General features: G+C 41.1%; 1 protein-coding gene across 2 annotated transcripts in view; it reads left to right on the top strand.

Moving 5' to 3' along the window:
* The window catches only part of TRPC7 (transient receptor potential cation channel subfamily C member 7), a gene marked incomplete at both ends in the record, with an annotated part of 232,195 nt that overhangs the window by 5,765 nt on the left and 203,417 nt on the right, over positions 1 to 23,013 (top strand). For both annotated transcript variants that reach the window (XM_084215539.1, XM_084215538.1), the window contains one exon: positions 13,658 to 13,840. In XM_084215539.1, coding sequence (XP_084071665.1) covers positions 13,658 to 13,840 — 183 coding nt within the window. The remainder of the gene's footprint in view (positions 1 to 13,657; positions 13,841 to 23,013) is intronic.

Genomic DNA, 23,013 nt, shown 5'->3' with positions numbered 1-23,013 from the left:
CTTGTTAGGATGATCTGGCACTCCTCTTGCCTCAGTAAGTCAGCTCCAGCTTTTATTTTGCCTGACTTCACAGGATATGCTTAACTGAAACTTTTAAAGAAAAATGACTTAGTCCATTTTCTTGGTATTTCTGGCTCCATGCTGCAGAGAGTTAAAAATCATTATTAGACTCTGGGTATTTTGAAATGAGTGATAAAAAGATGGAAAATGGCATAAAACATTGAAGAGTGAAATAGTAGGAGGGGGAAATACTTTGAGAGAATGGAGGATAGCAGTGAACTTGGAAAGAGAAAAACACTTGAAAACCCTCAGACTGGAAACCAGCAAGGCTGCACTTACAAACTCTGCTTCCTACCCAGGCTGAACAGACTCTGGGGTTTGTTTGCTCTCAGGACTGACTGATGGGAGCTGGTGCCTGCAACTCATCTCCCACTGAAAGCAGAAACTGGCGTGGGAACCTCTCTAATTAGCCTCATGAACATTCTTGTAAATCCATCACTTAATATTTCCGCTCTGACCCATTCTTCCCTGAGTGATCTTTTCATCTTTTCTTAACCTCTGCCCTCAGCATATTCTCTGGCAGACATCTTGCTTCTGTTATGTTTGGGAATACTTTTTATGACTCATATTTATTATTTCAGCAAGTTGTTCTTAAAGGCTTTAGTGTGTTTATATGGCATTTGTTTAAGTTTTCATTAAATTTTTCAGACATTCTGTTCTTTTCTTCATTTTTCTTCCAGACAGGAGTTGCATATTTTAAAGAGATGGATTTTTTACTTAAGCAGCTTTCTTTTTTTTTCCTCATGTTTCACTTTGCTGGGTTTTAAGAAGAGAAGGCAGCAGGGTACTTCAGAAATTTGGTCTGGTAGGCAGAATGTACTCCTTGCCCTTTATTACCATTTTTATTTCTCTTGCACAGCTCTCAGTCTTACCTAGTGCCTGTTTTGAAAATTAAGCATCACCAGTACAAATGAGTGTAGGAACATCACTACTCCCAAGTGATTTTTTTTGGATATTAATTTTTCCAGGTTAATCTTTAGCGACAATATTATCTCTTTTCTTAGGGATGGAATCAGGGATGTGGTTTGGTGGTTTTTAACCTTTAAAAAGAACTGATCCTTTTTCCCCCCTCTCACCTATAAGCCAATTTTCCCCACTGCCATGAAAACACACATTTAGAACCTACGATTTTTTATTTTAATTTTCACTTGTGCAAAGCAAATGCATAAACAGGTACAACCAATTAATTACCCAACTCATAGTACAGGAAAGAATCAAGGCCCAGTAAAGCAGGAAAACAAATTTCCTATTGTTACAAGTTTAACTTCTTGTTGGAGCAAATTAGGTATTAAAATAAGAGAGGAAATTAAAAGTGATAATGGAAATAGCCTGGGAGAAGGAGAAGAGATTTAAGCCTTCTAGTGAAATCAGTGTTTGGCTCACTGAGTGAGACTCACTCTGTGCAGAAGGAACTCATTCTCTGTGCTGTCTCTTTTTCAGAGACAAATTCACTAATAATAGCTGCTACACCAGTTTTGTCTTGATAGCTAAATTAATTGCTCATGGTTACATTTTTCTAAGGATATGTAGCAGAGACTGAGGAAAAAGGATGTATATAGTCTTTCTACCCTTAAAATCCACCAAATCTGTGACTCTTATGTTGCTCTCTACATATTTATAAACTAAAAAATATCCTTTATATTTTGAGAGTTGTTTTGGTAAATGTCCTTTTTAGGTTCTGTGATTAAATAATTTTCTGCCTGGCATATTGCCCAAGAAAAATGGTTTTAAAATGTTGCATGAGAAGAAAATCTTCAAAGCTTTTCAGAGGGGGGTAGAGCCGTTGCCAAAGCTGGGATGTCTGGAGCTGCCTTGAGAAATCCAGATTTGTATCTGTGTGTGTGAAGGTGTGTTGGCATCTGTCTATGTCTGCTCACAGTCAAGCAGAGCAGTAGGTGCTCTGATTCACAGTGAAGGGTATAACTCAGTCATCTACAACCCACACCTGTACCTGGGAAAATGAAGAACGTTTTTCATGGAAGTTGTAACTCTTGGCAGCACAAGCCGCTGAGCCATCACATAAAATTGGATAATGTCCACTGCCCACAAGGTTATTTCACCTACCTTAGGAGTGACATTATTGTTAAAATCTCCCAGCTAAAAGAAAACCTCTTTAAAGTTCTCAAAATACTTTATATGCAGGAAAAACTTTTCTTCACTTTCCTAGGGAACCAGCCCATTCTCTCTTTTGAAAGAGTGAAAAGGGGGAAAAGGTTCTTTCTACACAGCAAAGCATAAACAATTGAAAAGAAAGAAAATTGAATATTTGAATTAATGTCTCAAGGGTTTTGCTCCCTTAAAAATAAATCTCCAAAACTTGAAGGAAACTTTCAACCTTTGAGGATGGCAAGACAGATGTAACCCTGGAAATATCTGAGTCTCCCAGAGAGTATGGCTGGGATACTTTTGTTTCCTGTGATGCTACTGCAAGTGAGATTTTTGGCAATGCCAGTGTGCACACCATCAGTGCAATGTTTATTACCCTTTACAGCTCCCAGGGAAGTCATTTTTAGTCCTACTCAGTTAAGGATGAGCAACATTGCAACTGCAGCACTTACATCTTACTGCTTCCAGCTTGATTGAACACGTCCCTGGAGCAGGACTTTAGTTTAGGTGAGGAACAGACATGATCATAAAAATATAGAATAACATGGAATCCTCTTATAATCATTAATGGGAGAAAATATCTGGGAAGCAGAGAGTAATAGAAAAGTGTCACATAAGGAAGTAACACAGCAATTGCCTCACCATTGCCAAGGAATTCAGAAACATTTTTACATATAAAGCTTCTAAGCCAATCACTGTGATGCTTAAGTGTAAAATCTGGAAACAGTTGAAATTGCCTTAGGGTAATTTTTCTCCTGGGATTTCAGTGTTTCCTTACAAATAAGCAGCCGATCCTCCATCAAAAGCCCATTTCTGAGGAGCTGGAAAACCCCTATACAAATCGTTTAGAAATACTTTCAAAATTTAAATGTAAAAAGTTCAGCTCACCACAATTTTCTTATTGTCCCATTTTGATCTTTATAACAGCTTTAAAGAGAAAACTCAATAGCTGGGAGAAAAACTCAATAGCTGGCAAAATCATGACCCATTTGACCATCATCTTCAGATCTGTTGAAGCCAGGATTTCTTCCAGCCTTTGAAAGAATGACGTGCAGTGAAGCAGTGGGGTGACCAGCAAGTCTGATCCAAGGCTGACCCCTGCTCCTGGATTCCTCCCTTTACACAAATGAGGAATGACACCTCACATCTCGGATCAGTCACAGCAAGGTGTGATGGGCCAGTGTATCAGTAGGTGGGACTGATCCCTAGCACAATCTCTCCCAAAGATCTGGATTCTCCCACAGGATGAACCTTTGTCTCTCCAGCCTCTAAGCAATAAAGGTGAGACAAACCCCTCAGTGCCACCTCCTGCTGCTCCCTGGCTGCCCTGTCCCTGTGCTGTGGTGCTCTGGAGCAGAGCATCCTGCCTTCCCTGGCAGCCCTGCTGCCAGCTCGGGAGCTCTGATAGCAGGGACAGTGATTTGGCCACTTGCCTGTGTTTAGTTAACAGTGACAGAGTGTTTTCCTTTCTTGCCCACTGAGCGTGGAAGACAAAATGAGTCCTGGTGCTCACACTGGTGCCTGCTGTCGATGGCAGAGCAGCAAGGAGGGCTCCTGCTGCCCTGAGCTGGCTGTTGGAGAGGAAAGAGTTATTGGGCCTTTCCATCCCAGTCACTGGTCCTCTGCAGGGAGCTCAGAGCTCGCCTGGCTTTGAGCTTGCCCTTACACACTCACCACTCATCATAGAGAATTTTCTCAGCACACTTACCTGTGGTCGCATTTCTCTTCACAGAGAAAAGCAAGGCACAACTTCCCAAGGATATTTTCTGGGAATTGCAGTGAGGAACCTCAGAGAAAGAAGAAACAATTCTTATTTCATTTGCTGCCTCTGTGCTTGTGCAAAAGTAGAATGCAACATAGAGATTGTTTAGCCAGAGTGATGGTGTGCTGTTTCCTTGGCCGACCAGGGCCAAGCGTGTGTGCAGACTGTCAATCAGCAGCCACAAGATTTTGCTGAGTTGAGTGCTTGTGTAGGTTCAGTTTAGATGTAGTGTAATATAGTATTGAATAATATAGTATTGAATAATATAGTATAATAAAGTAATTAGTTAGCCTTCTAATTATTTACTTCATTATACTATATCAGTGGAGTCCTCCTCATCATTTCTCCCTTGGTCAGGGTTGCCCTGCTGTTATACTACACTCACTGGTATAAAATGGCACAGCAACACAATCCTCCTGCTTCCTGCCCTCAGCAATACTGGTATCAAGAGGGGTCCACCTTAGAGCACCAAAGATGAAGATATTTTTCAGAAAGCCAAAATCCAATTCTTGTTGAGAAAAACAGACAAAAAAGGCTGTGATCACTGCTGTGATATCATTCCAATCCAACTTTGGTAAGCTTTGCATTTAATTAGTACCACCAAATGGCCAACCAACCAGCTGGTACCAGCACTGGGCTTTGGGAATAGTCAGGAGCTGGGAGGGTCATGATGAGCAAGATGACTGCTTTCCAAAGAGTGCTGCTCATTATTCACGTTGGGAAGGAATATCTACTGGAACTACAAATGAGCATAATGAGGATGATTGCTCAGAATAGAATAATGATGTTAGATGAGCAGATGGGAGAATGGAGTCAGGTACGTTTATCCAAGGCACTGTAGGGAATCAATATCATATTAATGAATGTAAACGAAGTAACACATTCTGAGGATCTCGAGTCTGACATCAAATAGGATGCAGATGGAAAGTGATTTAGTTTATCCCTCATTATGTTGTTAATTGTTGTTATTGTAGATAATTATGATGAACTTATCCTCACTGAGTCCAGACAGACTATTCAGAGAATTGTGGATAAACAGTAATGGTATACAAACAATTTCATATTGCTTTAAAATGGTCCTAGGTACTGTAGTATCTATGGGGTTTTGGCATTTACATGATCAAAAATGACAATTTTCTGGAATATAATGTGTTGCAGGGAAATTGTCACCAGTGCAGCATAGAAACAGCTCATTACCCACTGGGTGTCATTTCATTCTCACTGTCCAAACTCCAGGATCTGAACTCATTTCAGAACAAAGAGAGATAATTATGCACTTTTTACATTCATATTTCTGCTCAAGAAGGTTCTGCAGCACAACTTCTAGGTCTGCTCTTCTTAGAGAGAGGAGAATTTCTATATAGTCAAGAGTGCTCTGTGCCAGGACTCAGCAGCTGGAATCACATTTTTCCAAAGTGCTTGGCTGCTGCTTATGCGCCATGGGAACCACAATTTCACCCACTCTGATGCTTGTGACTAGTTTTATTTGAAGCCCTCCTTGCTGGGCATTGAGAACTGTGGTAGTTGGCTGTTAGAGACCTGGAAAACATAAGGTCATTTTAATTATTAATATCACTTGCAGTGGCTCGCAGTTAAGCCAACAGTCACTTGCAGGATGGATTTAGGAGTCTTTTTCCTGATATTCATGTGCTGCTTGTAGCCAAAATTCCTGTGAGAGAAGGGACTCAGAGCACCTTTGAACATATAACTCTGTTCCTTAAGCAAGTTGAATATTTACCTCAGCCTAAGGGATAAATGAAGCTGTCATGAGCAAACAATTATTTTGAATTCAAATCCATTATTTTCTCTTGGTTGTTTCCCATCTGATTTTCAGGAAACGCAGAGATTTCAAGCAGCTGAGCTGAAAAGAGCCACACAATTGAGGAAGAGCAGCTAATTCTTTTAGTGCAAGGAAGCTATTTCATCTCAAATTGTATAGGAAATAGAAATCTTCCCCAGTGAAACTTGCAACAAAGAGATCAGGAATGTAATATACATGGGAAAATGTCAGAGAGAAAAAGTATGGATGGCATGAGAAATGAGAAGCTTGGCCCAGAGGTAACTCTGTGCTTTGATAAATCTCTGACATCAGAGCTGCAGGATGACCTGAAAGGGGGCTGTGATGAGGTGGGGATGGCCTTTTCTCCCAGGTGATTCTCAGTGTCATACCCCCACACAAGGAGAGAGCAAATGCTTGAATGTCATGAAGATGGATTTGGAGCAATGCACTGCATCATCATGAGCTTGATTTTACTGCTGACATGAACAGATCCTATACTCTTCTTCAACCACAAAACCATGATTATTTTGTTATTTTGAAATGCATAGTTTTCATTTAAAGAGAAGTTGTTGACAGGACACTGGAGACAGGCTCTCTCCTTGGCCACATTTGTGTATTGCCCACATTTCACTAATAACCTCTGTCCTGTTTATGAGACATCCAGGGACTTGACAGTTTATCTTCTGAAAAGAGGTGTTTCAGCACAAACATTCAAATGAGCTAGGGAAAATCTGCAAGGAAAAAAGCCATCTTTCACTTAGTTGAGGAATCAAAAGCTGTGGCTTATTTGTGATGTGTGTTTGAAAACAAGCTGAGGTGATGGGAAAGAGAAGTACCTGAAGCATCAAATTCCATCTTATGTTGAAAAGCTGCTATGCCAAACCTTGAGACTTTAAATATTCTAATTTTTTTTAAAAATGTAAACCAATCTAATTTCTGTTCTAGGTTAATGAAATGTTTTCAGAGATTTGGAATGAGGTGGTGGCTCTCTGCTGAATAGCACTGATGCTCCTGCACAGGGATGCTCAGTAATGGTACCTGTCAGGCTGAAGGTGACTTTGGGGGAAAGGAGTAGAGGAGATGGAGGTATTTTTCTGGCAACTCATTAGGTATGAAAAGAAAGACTGTATTCTGTTCAGGGTGAGAACTTTGGATAAGTCAAATCATCCATTAATTTCAGTGTAGAGGGAGTTCACGTGTACAGGAAACTTAAGTTTCAGGAAGTAAAGAAAATCAATAGAAGTAATAAAAAAGGCTGAGAGTGGACTGATTCTGAAATTTCTAATCTAAAACTTTGGTTGAAGAGTCAGGAATTGTTCTCAGTCTCAGTCCTTAACTATAAGGATTATGTTTGATTTCTGTGTTTGCTTGCCCAAATAATCCATCCATTAATTTTAGATTTAAAAAACCACCCAGACACCTTTTAAAGGAATTGTTCCAAGGGGAAGTCAAAGTAAAGTATTTTTCCTTTTCTAATGTTTTTATTGATGAAAAACAGTTTCCAAAATTTATTCATTAGTTTTGGTCCCACAGAAGCTACATTTATCAAAAATATTAATAATTTCCCAGAAGGCATTATTGGTAGAGTTTGTAGACTTGTAAGAGCTAAAGCAGAAAAGAGCTAAAGTGCAAAAGAGTAGAAAGGAAACAGGGAGGTGCAAACCTGTCCTTTTGACAATCCACACTTCAAAGTTCTTGGAATGTTATTGCTGAAGACTAAACATATACCTGGACCTGCAAATGATGCTGCAAAAGCATGGAAACAACCCTAAAGGATTTTCAACCCGCAGCTAGAATTACTACCACCACCTTGTCGAGCTTCTTGAAGTATTTGATGTATCTACCAGTCAATAGGTGCAAGATGAAATCCAAGGTCAGTGGTTTGAATGGTTCCTTACTGCTCTATCCCCTTGGTGGAGGGATGTGCTCTCTCAGAGACGAGCTTCTGCAGTGCATATGAAGAGATGAATTGCAGCTAGAAAGCTGAGAAGAATACAGAGACACCAAAAAAAAAAAAAGTTTTATTGCAAATCAGTCAGTGCAACTGCCATTGAAATCCTTGTAATGATGCAAGGGATGTTTTTTCCATGGCTTGTTGGAAGTCAGAAAATTTTTGGTCCTCAGTCAAATGATCCTGTTGTTTTCTGGGCTTCTTTGGAGAGCAATAATGTCAACACAGACACATTCTGGTTTGTCCTGGGGTTCTTACATTGGCCACATCTCTGGGTGTCTCCTGACAGGATCTAAAATCCCCCTTTGCCTGGAGGTCCCTCTGCTCTGCCATGCTGCAACCTGGCACTGCTCAGAGAACAAACCATGGCCATGTTTATCTTGGCTCCATTTAGAAGGGCCCAAATTGCTTGGAAAGCAACAGAGTCACACTTGTGAAATGTCAAACTCTTGTATATGAACAGATTGCTTATTATATTATGCACGCTGGAGATTAAGAAGTCAAGGTCTGGATGATTTTGAAAATGAACTGAGGCATCTGTTCCTACCTCTAGAAACATTTATCAACCTGCACCTGAGTGGGGAAATGTTTTAAACCAGCACTGGGCTCGAAATTCAGAGACATGCCCATGGGTATGGCACACTGTACCCAGAGCTGCATTAATTCTCTGATGTGCTGCCACTTAAGAGAACATAAAGCAAGTGGATGTGCTTTCTGGAGAATTAACTGTACAGCCTTGGCAGAGACTGTGCACGTAGGCATTTAGTCTGGAAACAATAAGAATGCACTCAGCTGTATTCAAAAGTGTCAGCAGCTGGCAAAGCTCCTCTTTGGGAGGGTGCTCAGTGCATTTCAGAGCACAGCAAAGTTACATGGTCAGGATCAGTGCAGAGCCCTTCCTCAGCATCTTCTCTCATCACCTTTGCTGCCACAGGCCTTCTTTTCACTCTCAAACATATGGCCAGCCAAAGACACTGCAAGTACCCTGAAGGAAATCTGTCCCACAACTTTTCTGTACTGGCTTGTGCATATTTCATGTGTTATCTAATTGGTAAATATTTATAAGCATTTTGACTACTTGATACGATGTTTTATTTAACAATTTCATTTCAAATCTTCCATGAAATATTTCTGCTTTTTGTCCCCCTCCTTTCTCTCGGCTTTGTTTTCTTTCTACAGTAATTTTTACTTGGGGGAGTTTTCTGTTCATATTTACAGAATTAACTCTCCATTTTTTTCCTGCTGTCTCTTCTCAAAATGCTAATCTAAGCAATGCAATATTTCTCTCCTTGATATATGTGTATGTGTGATGTAGAATAAATACAAAGAGCCAAGAGCTCAAAGAAACACAAAAAGATACTCTGTGCAATGTGCCTACAGCTTTCATTTGCACAGCAAATTTCATGCTACCCACAATGCCAGATAGGTTCCTCGTCTTACTTTTTCTCATTTCACTTAACTTTTTTACTCAAACTCCACCCCTCTGACCTGAAAGAGCTCTTTTCTGAAAAAATCTGGTTGGTTTTGAACAGATGTGGAGACATGACAGAGTTCATTTAGAACATAATCAACAGATAATAATAGGGTACTTGGAGAAATTGCAGTGAATGACAAGTACCATCAGCCTTTTCAAAACAGCAAAATTAGACATTTTTAACTCCACATGCACAACAGTGTTAGAAGAAGCAGGAAATTACTAATTTGTAATCCTTTTATTTCATTCTAGTTTTTAAAAATTTATATTGTAACATTCTCAGGCATTATCCTGATCCTGCTCTGCTCACTGCCTCTATTGGAAATAAAACTCTCTTCCATGTGTTATTTGAAACGGACTGGCTCTCTTGCCTACTGGGTTGTATCCCTCATTTTCCTCCCTGAGGCTTGACAGCACTCAGCCTGTCAGGGTGAGGCCCCAGCATCTCTCATGTGTGATCTGCAATTTTCATTAGTGTAAAAATCCATCTGGTTTATGAGCCTCCTAATCCTCAGACTTCCCTAATATGGCACCTAACTGGGGAGCTTGGGAAGGTCTGGGTTATTGTCATTGCCTGTGTCTGCTCTGCTGCCCTGCCAGGAGAGCTCAGCTGGGTTTTGTGTCTCCAGCCCTGAGCTTCTCGTTGTGGTACATGTCTGACCCCACTGCCCAGCCAGGATGGTTCTCCACAAAACTTATTTAGACAGCAGGGCCATGAAGTGCCTGCTTTAGGGGTTGGACCTGGCTGGCAGGGCAGTGGGGAGGTGGGGGCTGTCTCTTTGCACCCCAAGACACAGTGGCCATCTGCCCCTCTGTGTTCTGGCAGAGTCACAGGTCCTCAGGGCTGTGGTCGTCAAAGCCCCTGGTGTAACAAGAATCCCAGAGAATCACAGATTACTGTGAGTTTGAAGGGACCCTCAGAGGTCATCAAAGTCCAGCTCCTGGCCCTGCACAGAGCCAGAATCCCATCATGTTTCTGAGAGTATTGAGCTCCCTGAGCTGTGTCAGGTTTGGTGCTGTGACCACTGTCCTGGGGAGCCTTTTCCAGTCCCCAGTCACCCTCAGGGTGAAGAATATTTTTGTAATATCCAATCTAAACCTCTCCTGACACAGCTTTGGGCCATTTCCCCAAGTTCTGTAACTTTTCTGTAACTGTTCACCAGTGTCTGGAAGTATCTGGAAATGCATCCTTGTTCTTCACCTCTTCCTCCCACCCCTGGCTAATCTCTGCCCTGGGGTGCAGCCTCCCATCCACTGCCCCAGCCCTCCTTCCTGCAGGGAAAGCAGCATCTTGGATGCTTCCAAATGTGCAAAATACAGGCAAATGTGTGAGATACACAGTGCTGGCATGAACACCAATAGAGTTTGAATGCTGCCTGTAAATAAATCTTCTTGGCTTCCTCGGGATTTCTCCCGTGCATCAGAACTCACAATTCAGGATTTCGGGTGCAGGTACAGAATTCCTGCCTGTGTCACCAGAGCTGTGCTTTGCAAGCCAGGATCAGGAGCAGCTTGGCTGTCAGAACTCTGTTAATCTCAGTTTTTAGGTAAAGAATAATGTGTGCTTGAGAGAAATACCTTGACATGAGGAGAGTCATTGAGTGTGTTCTCGCCATCAGGGTGATCAGGATTTTCTGTGATGACTGTGAGGATAAAGGAGGCCAGAACAAAGATGACAAATGATTTTGTAAAAAGGATCATCAGAATACACAGCAGGTTCAGTGATCTTTGAGACTTGTTTTAACAGATGAGCAGTCTCCTGAGAGATGCAATCTGCCTGCCTGCCTGGCTGCAGAATTGCTGGAGAGCATTTTATTTTATTTATTTTATTTTTATTTTATTTTATTTTATTTTATTTTATTTTATTTTATTTTATTTTATTTTATTTTATTTTATTTTATTTTATTTTATTTTATTTTATTTTATTTTATTCTTTCTACAGCCTGTGTCTTGGATAGGATGTATGGCTGCTTGTGTCTACCTAAAAATCAGAGTAAAAAACTTTGACTGAGGAAATCATCCATAGCTCCTACAAATGTACAGAACCAGTAAAAACATTAAGGTTGGAGATGTGCATAAAGCTGGGTCTTGACAGGGTTTGCCAGCTGGGAACCTGCCATTTGCAGGTGCTTTGGAAGCACTTTCCTAGTTGCTACTAAACATCTTTCCTTAAAGAAAGGAGAAGAGGGAAAATAATCTAATCTAATACAAACTATTTGCTCAGATGATGTGAAAGTGGTGATGAGAATTACCTAAAATGTGCTGGTTAAGAGATGAGCTTGTGAACTTTGCAAACAGTACACAGAGAATGGTATTAAAGCTCAGCAGAGTTATCACCCTTGTGCTGTTTTAAGCTGCTGGGCTAATTAAGCATCTCTATTACTTGTGGCAGCAAGGCATTTCATTGCCACTCTACACATGCTTTCAGATCTATCCATATTTGCTGTCCTTCACTATTTCTGTATTTATTTAGAGGCTGATATTTTTGTTTGGCCATCCATTCTCTCAGTGAAGAGGTAAGCTTTCAATTTGTTGAAATTCATCTTGGTGTGGGGAAGATTAAAGCATGGAATTGATTTGAGAGGAGTGCTTTGAAACCATAAAGTAAAATCTTTCATTTTACATTTCAGACTTTACCTCACCCTGTATTTGAAAACATTAACTCCACAAATCCTATCTATCTGCACAAAATGCTCATGTACTAGATTTAGATGTAAATGGACCATTAGCTTTTGCCTGAGACATAAGAACATCTTAAATCTTAGTGCTCTAGTTTGGCACATTTATGGAAGTCTTGGTGTCCTGGCTTCTGCAATGGGGCATTCACCCAGATAAAGATCTGCTTGTTGTACTCTCATGTCTCCTCTTAATGAAGATTTGAAGTTCTAGCTCCTCTCCATTAACAACACAATTAGAGCCCCTGGTCTGACTACAGCACTCAAGGACAGAGAGAGGAACTCAGATCTAAACTTTTTTGATACATAAGAGGATGAAAACACACAAGTTTCACCTTGCAGGTGTCAGCAGTAAAATCCCTGTTATTCCCCAGCTGTCTTCAGCCCCTTCTCCTAAACACAGATCAGAAATGGCTTCTTCTCCTTCCTGTGAGAATGCCCCACTTGCAGCCCTGAGGGGCTTTCTGGTTCCCTGTGATTATTATTCTGTGATTATTATATTGTTCTGGGCTCCTCCCAGCTCTTCCATGCACGAAAAGTGAAGTTGGGACACATTCACACATTCATGGGAGAAGTAACCTCAAACCTATGGCAAAGTCATTAAAGCAACTGATTTTAAATCATTAGCATCTCAGTTCTGAAGGGGAAAAACTGACCAAAGAAGTTAAGCCAGCTCTAATTAAGTATTTTAGACAGCACTGTTCTAACTAATTAATGAATGTTTGCACAGTGCTTTGAGATCTTTGTGTAACAAGGAAGGCTAATATGTTGCTATGTGTAAATGATGTAATAGATAATTTAGGAAATACAGAAGCACAAAGCCAGGTTACCCTTATCACTTCATCAAAGCCAAGTTTAACTATCTCCTTCTTTTGGCTGCTGGCTTAATTAGATAAGGTACTGAATTTAATTAACTCATCAAACCTAATTTGAAAAGACCTCTCAAATCAGTTAGAGCTTGTCTTATGCTTATTATTCCTATTTGTTGCATGGAGCCTTCAATATCACCATTTTGTTATGATATGAATGGTAGCCTTAATGGTGTTCTAATTTACAACATTTACTCAGATGTGGCTCTTTCCTCGTTTTTTAAGTGCCAGCACGTGAAAATCAATCACATTTTAATTTAGGGCAGGGAAATTGCTCTTCTAGTCTTCTGTAAAGTCAGGTACAGGTTATCTCTTTCCCCACAAGGGTAATTTGGGTTTTCAAAGTGAAATTATTTCACAGGAAATAATGTTGAGTTTCTGAAGTTCCATTTCTTGGAGAGGTGTTGTGACAATTTTCATCTGGATGCTCTTTCAGGAATGTTTAACTAAATTCTAAGTTTTGAGGCTGAAGTTGGTATTACAGCTATATAATTCATTTGAACACATCTCTGTGTGATCCTCCAGCTTGTTGTACCAGTCTGAAACTTCTTGAAAGTTACGAAAGAATTACGAGGAAAGAATCTAAACTGAAAAATTTGCTGGATGTTTTACCCAGTTAGCAGTTAGCTTTTTTTGGCCATATTTTTACATTCCTAGAGATACGCCACATAGAGAGCAGACATCAACTGATTGCTTACAACCAAAATTTCCCTAGAAATTATTTACTTGTTCTGTAAAACTTGTTCTATTATTATGCAAACTATGCTGCTGATAGAGACATTGCTAATTAAGTCTGGAGGAGTTCCTGTACTTTTGTGAAAAGCCATCAACATGCTGTGTAAATCAAATGCTTTCTTACTCTTCCAGGCAGCAGTTTTGCAGAAGTAACCTTGCTCACAATTGATCTCTCTCCCTTTTTTCATTTGCTGTTTGCTTTCCAGCACACAATTAAGTAACTTTTTTCCCCCTTTTTCCCCCAGAATGACTATAGGAAGTTATCTATGCAATGCAAGGACTTTGTCGTGGGGGTGCTGGACCTGTGCAGAGACACTGAAGAGGTGGAGGCAATTCTGAATGGAGATGTGAACATCCACTTGTGCCCCGAGCACCACCGGCCCAGTCTGAGCAGGATCAAACTTGCTATTAAATACGAGGTCAAAAAGGTAAGCTCTTCCTCTGGGTGCCTGGGAAAGATGTCTTCACATTTAATTATGCTTCCTTGATGCCAACAGAAAAACAAACAAAAGATAAATTTTAGTGGGACCAGGACTGTCCCTAGAATTTTAGCAGCTTGTGGCTTGATTTGCATTTTCTCATATCCTTTAATATGGAGAGGGTTATCTGCAAAGCGAAAAAGAAATTCTTCTAGAAGTATTTGAAACAACTAGTCAGCCTTACAGAAGTATTTTGTGTCAATGGAAAATGTTATTCTGGCAAATTCTAGGCCTGGGTGGTCCCAATTAATTGCTGCTACAATATGCTTTGATGGAAACTGGGCTCCTGCTACGGGACTCGAAGAGCATTCCAAATTTTTGAGCTAACATCTGCTCTCTCATTCCCCTCCCAAACCCACCACCTGCTCCATTTTGCCTCTTGACTGTGCTGCTGTGCTGGCTGGAGAAGGTCTTTTCCTGTTATGAAAGCCATTAATTAAAGAGAATCTTAAAACATATTTGAAATTAAATGCTTTCATGCAGGAGCATGTAGCATGGAGCCAAATGTTCTCTCCTAGGATTTGTGTCTCTGCTTTGTTCCATCACCAAAACCAAGCTGAACATCTCAGGTCTCTCTCAGTCAGATGTTCAACAAGCTGGGTCAAGCTTAGTTATCAAAATTGTTGCTTTGGTAACAGGAGGCCAAACTTGCTCTGGTGCTCTTTCAGAAAATGAACTAATCTAAAAGACACAGATAGTGCCTCATCATGGAACAGTGCCCAGTGATCCATGACCTGAGCACCATCAGTCACAGAATCACAGAACATTCTGAGCTGCAAGGGACCTGTGTCAGAACCTTGAGCTTTTTCAATGTGTGAATTCTCCTGTGCTACTTTGCTCACTCATCCTTCTGAAAATTTGTGCCATCCTTTTGATACCAAGACCACGAGCTGGAGCTGCTGTGCTGCTCTGGGCACTTCCACCCTGCCTTACCTGGTTCCAGAGGGACTTTGCCCGTTTCTTACCCTGTCTGTATGTGCAGCTTTTCACAGTGCATGAACATTGACCTAAAGCACCGTGGGTGGTCATGTACAGTGGACATTTTCATGTATAAATATCTCCCTAAGCCCAGGAGAGCTGAGCATCCTTTGTGGACCACAGCAACTTGTTGCACACTGGTAACAAGTGTCAAACTGATTGCAGGATATGAACGGGAGCGTTCAGCAGGCTCAGGACGGCTCTCAGGTCAGCACTTTTCAGCACATTCCTTTCAGCAGCTGGTATGTGTCTATGTGTAAGATGAGTATTTAACTGCTGACTCCAAAACAAGACAGTTCAGTCTGGGGGAGTCACAGACCCACTCAGATAAATGGCTTTGGCTTTGGCAGTGACGTGATAATGGACTGATATTGGTCCCACTGGCTGAACAAAGGCACTGTGTTATGGTAGCACAGTAATTAATTCCTTAAGAGGCAATGCATTTCAGGTGCAAGCTTTTTATTCAGTTGAGAGATATTTAGGTTTATGTGTACAGATCTTGTGATTTGAAATCCATTTCCATTTTAAGGAAATCCTGTTGTAGAGAGGGGTCAGAGGGAGGGTGAAGTATTATGCATATTTAATGAACTGATTCTTGGACACATTCTGTAAATTTCAAGTCACTTTTCCAAAGCTAATGACTCATCATGACTTGACCTTGTCCAGTTCTGGGCTCCTCGGTCCAAGAGAGATGTGCAGCTCCTGTAACAGGTCCAGCAGAACACCCAGACAATGAAGGCACTGAGCACTTTCTTATGAGGAAAGGCTGAGGGAGCTGGTCCTGCTCACACCTGAGAGTGACCAGAGACATCAGACAGGAACTGATGCCCAGGAAGTTCCCCCTGGACATGAAGAGGAATTTCTTCACTGTTCATGAGACCAAGCACTGGGAGATTGCCCAGAGGATGTGGAGTCTCCCTCACTGGGGATATTCAAGAGCTGTCCCAACATAATCCCGTGCCGTGTGCTCTGGGGTGACCCTGCCTGGGCAGGAGTTTTACACAAAACAACTTCAGGGACTTCAGAATGGTCTGACAAAGGAAAAAAAAGAAAGAGGTCTTAGTGGTTATGAGTTATTTTTTCATTAAGTTCATATCCAGACTAAATATTTGCACTCGCATGGGAAATTTTAAGAACTATTTGATGCTTAAAAAATATATTTCTACCATTAGCTTCTTAATTCACATTTCCATATTAATACTCAGTGCCTACAACAGACTTTCTTTGATGAAAAATTGCAGAGAACCATGAAACACATTGAAAATTATTATTTAATATCCATTATTTTACTTTTACAGCTGCTGATGCAGTCTGTATTTCATCACATTTTTATTTCTAGAGTCTAGGAAAGATGTCAAGGACTCCCACCCTCAGACAGAAGAGCAATTGCATCTGCAGAGTTTCATCAGGCCTTTGCAAAATCTTTTAAAATCTTCCTTGTTCTTCCAAATTTCTTTGTTACTTCACTGTCCTCACACAGAGCAGTTACTGCAGTTATGGTGTCTCAGGAAAATCTTGTGTTCACATCAGAGCTGAAGCCTTCTTACCTCCTCTGCTCAATAAACCTGCAGCTGGTACCTACAGCAGCTTTTTTTCCATATTCATGGAAATGTCTCTGCATTTTTTCTCCTGTAATTCCAATTAAAGTCCCCTGTTACCTCATTCATTTTCAACTTTAAAAAAGCAATTCTCTGGTCAAGTGAAAGGACATGGTTTTATTGATCATTATCTTTTTTCCTAATTCACAAAGTTTGAGATGAACCTTGTAAAGTCATCCAAGGAGGCATCAACAATTACAGGCTCCATTTGTTGGTCTCTTTTTTCCTTTTCTTTCCTTCTGCAAAGCATCCTACTGACACATGTGAGAAGATGGTGAGAAGCTTTAGGCTCTAATTCAAGGACTTTCTATAAAAGACACTTGAAGAATTAAGAAACTCTGCTTCTACATATTTTGCAGTAAGGAAAACCCCAAAATTACAGTGGTTTATAAAGTCTTTATAAAAATAGTGCATTGCTGTTATTCTTCACATTTTTTGAAGAACTAAATAATCACTCTGTACTCCAGGATTTTTTGAAAAAATTCACTCAAATGTCCTCTGACCAAGTTTTCCAGAGGCATATTTCTGTTTAGATCAGCTGTCTTAATGATTCCTTGAAATTTATCAAAATGGAAACTGTTTTTCAAGAGCAGAACAAACACTTTTCAAACACTTAAGCATTTACTGAGTCCTGGATTCCAAGAACTGAATTTTAAGCCCATGTTTTGGGATTGTTGCAAATTTACCATTGTCTCCCCTGGCTTTGCACTTTCTCACTTCAGCCCAGAAGAGATTTCTTTCTCCTCCAGCTCTGCAGGGTCTGGGGCACAGGGAGCAGGAGGGCTGGGTGCAGGAGGAGCAGCCAAGCACCCTGATGATGCTGCAGCCAGACTGCCCAGGTATTCACTGGGACACTGGAGCAGAGGCTGGGAGCTCTCACAGTGACACCAAACTCTGGTGGGCTCCAGCAGCTGCTCACAGAAGTGGCAAAATAAAAAGCAGCATTAAGGTGGGACAGGTGGTTTTGGTGGATTATGACCAAAAGTGGCTTGAGTTGCTAAGCTGAAGTTCTGACCCCAAGGACCATGAGTTCTGGGGCCATGGGCTGCCTCAGCTGCTGCTCATGCAGGTTGACAGCATCTGAAAGCTTACTGTGCTCTTGATTGAAAATTTTATAGGGATTTTTCTTTTTCTTTTCTCGAAACATTCAAACAAATTTCTTTTCACCCAGGTACTTGAAATGTAAGCACACATTTTTTCCCTGTGTGAACTCATTTCTAATTAAGCCAGAAGATGATTTCTACTTTGAGAGGCAGAGGTTCAGAGGTTGGCAGTACCCTTGGACAGCCAACGGTGAGAAAATGAAAGTTTTGATGTCTTACAAGAAAACCATTCTGCTGCTGTATATCAGCTGCACAGATGCACATATTTTATGTTCTCATTTTAGTCTGTACCAATAGGATCCTTTCTTGTCTCTCTTTAATGTTGGCAAGGGACTTGTGTCAACATTTGCCTTTAGGTGTAAAGCTGTGGCTTCTCTGTAGGTATACAGCTATTGCTCCTCTGTTGGAGGTGACATTCATTTCCCTTCTTTCCCAGTGGCAAAATTACCATTGCTCTATTCTTTTAATTGCAAATGTTGAGTGCCCACCTCTGTCTTCTCAGGAGCTCCGTCCATAACCACCACAAAGCCAGAGCACCTTTCTCTTTCACGAGTTTTAATTGAATTAACAGTAAGACACATAAATTGGGTTGGGGAAAAAAAATAAGAATTAAACAGAACACCAGATGGCTGTGTAAATCCTATTTAAGAGAGAGCTGGAACAGGAACTTTTTTCATAACTATATTATTAATAATTAACATATGGAGGATGCTCTGAACAGAATACTCATGGCTGCATTAGATTATAACTTTTCACTGTGTGGGTCACATGGCTCAGACACTTGAGGGCATGAGAAGTCCCAGCTCTCATTAACTGCTGCAGCAGCCTGGAGAAGGTTAGGAGAGCCAGTCCTGCCTGTGCTGAAGGGACAGTTTGGCCCCCAAATGTGCAGTAACAGACACTGCCCCAAAGAAGCTCCGCTAGAGCATCCTTAGGAAGGTTACCTGGGACAGCCTGGGTTTTGCACACAAGCACAGGAAAATAAGGTGCAGAGCAGAGGCAGGAGCAACCCAGAAGTGACCAGAAGTTCTGGCAGCAGGAGAGCAAGGAGTGCCTGTGTGCCACATGCCATGATGGGTGAGAGATCTCTGCTCTCAGTCTGCAGTTATCCTGCAGGATTTGGGGCACAGCCACAGCCTGAACACCCATGGAAAACTACACTTGGGTAACCCAGATGAATGATTCACATCCACAACTTCAGTTCAGGAATTTCTCACAGGACAGGCATTGACTTTTCACTGCCCCAGTGGCTGTAACACACACAGATATGGCTTGGAACAGGACAGGGTTGTGGTTTACCATCTGATGAGAAGCCTCAAGGTCTCAATCAAAAGGGCTTTCAGAAAGTTGTATTATTGTTTCTGCAAGCCCTCATTAATTTTTTTCCCCACTTTTTAGTTTCAGGAATATGTAATTGATGTCTTGTGAAGTCATTGATGGCCTGGACAGTGGTGGTGGGAAGAAAAGTATCTCTTGCTCAGGGGAGAGCCAATGAATAATGTAAAATGTAATTTAATATCAGTGGAAGCACTGTGGCCATTCTGGACTCTAAAACTTATCCGTGTAATTTTTCTTTTTACATTTTTAATTGCATGTTGCCGAGGTTTTGACAGAGATTGGAAAGGGAAGGAGTTACTTCCCTTCCCCACAGAATGCACTTCTATATCTGAGTATTTCATTAGCAAGGTTCCTTCCTCCCACTAAAATCTGTGACTCTGATTATTTCCTTTTTCCCAGATGTTTTAATTTCTTTTCTTTTCCTTGACGAATCTCATTTTGTTATTTCCTGCACATACATCCATCCTCTTAAGGCTTCAATGAATCATTTCTCCATCCTGAATATTGTCTGCAATATTTCCAGTTAGTGTAATATGCAGACTTAATTATTTTCATTTGCAAAATGTCACAGGGTCTTAAATGTCCAGCAAGATACAGACAAGTGAGCACAAGACCACATCAAAGCCATTGTATGGATGTACAGCGCTGATGAAAGGGCTTAAAATTCTTTATTAATAATTAATAATAAAATTACCATACAAAAGGGCAATTAATATGGTTTGCTACAAACCTGACCTTAGCTGACTCCAGTTTTGACTTTTCCTAAATCCCCATAGGCAATGTTTCAAATCTCTCCTTCTGTGCCCTCTGTGGCTGTTTTTTTAGAGACTAAAGGGACGTTGTTGTTTGGTAGTTTTTTATTGTGGTGTGTTTTCAGATGAATAATTCAATGATAAGGATTTTCAAGTGGTTTTGATTTTGCACAGATATGAAAATCCTGGAATGTTAAAGGCTGGGACTTGCAATTCAGTTCCTTGTTTTCAGATAAATAATTCAGTGATAAGATTTATTCATATATGTAAAAAGAGGAGAAATCAGACGGTAACAATAAATCTCTTCAGAAAACATGCAGCCCACTAGAAGAAGAAACTGAAGTTTTCCAAAGAGCCAACCACCTTATTCCCTACCCTAGAGGAGAATTCTGAGCCCAAAAAGCCCTATCTTTGTCTCAGAAAAGTCAAATTATAAAGAAACTTAAAGGCAAAGCAAGGTTTAAATGGAAGGTTTTAAGTGTTCAAAATTATAATTTTGGACTAGATAACTCAGGTCAACTAGCAAATCCAGATATTGGATTTCAATAAAACTGGGGAATGTGTGAGTATCCTGGGTTCTGGTGTGAGCATTTCCCCTCTGCCAAATGGTTCTAATAACAAAGACAGATTGGTTCAGAAGGAAACAATGTGAAAGGTTTTGTGAAAGGTGCCATTTATTACTAATAACTGTTCTAAATACTTGTGGGTTTATGCCCTAACTCAGAGGCTGAAGCTGCACAATTAGTTGGGTTTTTTTCCTGATAATCCTGGCTCATCTGGGCCTTGCTTACAAATACAAACCTTTCCCCTTTGCTACAGGTTTAAAAATGCCAAAGCCAGACTCCAGACAGCAGGACTGAATATTCACCAAGCCTGCCACAAAGCTCATCTGCAGGATGAGCAAGAACCTCATGAATATTTGTGTGATGCCATTAGACAATCAAATGGACCCCAGGGACAGAGGAAAGCTGCAGCAATCCTCAGGGCAGGGACATTTCCTTGTTCTCTGGGTGTCTGCAGCAATACCTCAGAGGACCTTTTGTCACGTCCTGTTTCCTTTCATGCTGTGGTTAGATCCCATTGAAATGAGACTCGATCAGCTGAATTTTCTCTCATCCATGAAAATCTTTCTTTTGCATCTGGACAAAGGAATCTGGACCTGTTTTTACTGTCTCTTGTCAAGTTATCTGGTGTAAAGTGTTTCTAAAACAGGGCCCGTGGCCATGGATAGAATTTAACTATAATTAAAGCAGATTTTTTTTTTGTGAAAATGTCCCAGTGTCACAGCATGGGTCTTTGGAATGGAACTTTACTTGTTATTTCTACTTCATTAGCAGTAGGGCATGTACTTTTCTACTTCTTTCTTAAACTTTCTGCAGTTTTATTTGCCTCTCTTGCAGCCCCAAGAGCAAAGAGTGAACCAAGTCCCAGCCATATGTACCCCTGACAATTTCAGCTGACAGAATTCAATAGCACATGCATTTGCTAAAGGCAAATCTTTTTTCTGACCCCAGAGCATTAAATAAATACATAATATATAGAATATCCCACCTGCTTCTGCTGAGGTTTCAGAATAGTTTCTGCAAAACAAAGGGCTCTTTGTTCACTGGACATTCACAGAGCAGAGATAAGGAAAGGCTTCTGCCTGTGCTGGTCTTTCCCTGCACTGTGTGTTTTCCAGCAAACTTCAGGAATTCCCTCTGAGCTCTGTCATCTTCTGCTCTGCATCAAGTGAAACAAATCTGTAACAGGTCTTTTACTGGATAAAAAAAACGTTTTGACACATTTTCCGCCTTTTTTCCTGCCCCCAAAAAAGTATGTTCAGTTCAAGAAAAGTATTTTATTCAGTGTAAATGCCGACCCTTTATTTAGGCTTCAAGTCTTAAAAGTGCCTAAAATATCAAAAGAATCTTGAAAAGGGAGAAGTGTTACAAAAGCAAAGAAACTGTGTTTTGTTTTAATACATTCAGTGATTTTTTTCCCCTCTTATTTGCATGTGGAGATATGTTACCTCTTAGTTTATCTGATCCTCTTTGGTGAAATGGCAGTGTATTTTTCACCCTTCAGGGGAAAAGCAGCAATATCCTGCTTTGACCTTTCCCTGAATTTTTCCCAGCCCTGCCAATGTTTGCTGATACTCCCACAGTGTTCAGTGACCTGCTGAGAAAGGATGATTCCATCTCTCCTTTGGTGAAGGCTTTGCTGGGAGAAGCACAGAGCTGCCTGCGCAGCCAGCCCAGCTCTCCCTCCCTCCCTCCCTCCCTTCCTCCTCCCCTCTGGTTTTGCTCAAGAACAGCCAAGCTGCCAAGGAAAGCTCACCTGCCCTTCCAGACCAGCCTGGCTTTGGTCCTGCAGGAGCACGGGCATGGCTCAGCTCAGGCTGTGTGTGTCTGGGAGGTGTCAGGAAACCTTTGTGACAATCCTGATGTGCTTTAACTTCCCAGAGCACACCTGGTGTGTGGTCCAGATCCCACCTGGCTTTTCCAATGTGTGGATCCCTGCAGGAGCACTGCTCCTCTGCTCCTGACCACACAGAACCACAGATTGCTTTGGGTTGGAAAGGGACCTTAGAGATCACCCAGGTCCAACCCTCCTGCCATGGGCAGGGCTGGCAATTCAGAGGCACAAGGTGCCAACTGAGACCCTTTGGATGGCTCTTTTGAGTCAGCATTTTCCCTCAGGTTTCTGGCATTTGAAGCATTACACACCCAGCCCAGGGTTCCTGTGAGCAGGTGCTGCAGCCTAAAATGTGTTAATAAATGTTTGCAGGAGCAAAGAGTTACATCAAAAGATAAATGCTTAATAATGAACCCAGAAAGGTTGCTCCAAGGACACGAATGCAGCTACATGATGGAAAGAGAAATTGCTCCTCCCTGCCCCTGCCAGCGTCTCTTGACATCCCCAATGTTCTCCTGAAAGTCTATTTATGCAGCTCCTTTTCAGCTCACACTCAGTGATTAAACACCCTGAAGTTTGCCATGAGGCTGACAGGGAAGGCACAAGCTGAGAGGACACGACAGGAGCACTTCAGGACTGTAGAGTCCCAGGATCACGTTGTGAGTTCTGATATGCAGGGTTTTATCTGCTTTCACTGCTTCACTAAAGAGTTTTGCCTTCCTGCCACAGCCCCTGGCTATTCAGTGTAGGGTACATTAGCAAAGTGAGATGATCCTGTCTGAGTGGCTCATTCTTTTGCCTCAGTGGTAGATTTCTGTACTTTTAAGGGAAATAGAATTATTTCAGTAATAAAAGAGATACTGGTTTCTTTCTGCACAATTAATTCCAGTCATCTGAGGCTGACCTCTGTCTCTTAGCTGTCTTGCCATAAGTTTCCTTATTTCTGCTGACACCAT

Source organism: Fringilla coelebs, assembly GCF_963513975.1.
Source record: "Fringilla coelebs genome assembly, chromosome: 15".
Lineage (NCBI taxonomy): Eukaryota > Metazoa > Chordata > Aves > Passeriformes > Fringillidae > Fringilla > Fringilla coelebs.
Note: the sequence above shows the minus strand (reverse complement) of the source record. Positions and strands in the feature narration are given on the sequence as shown.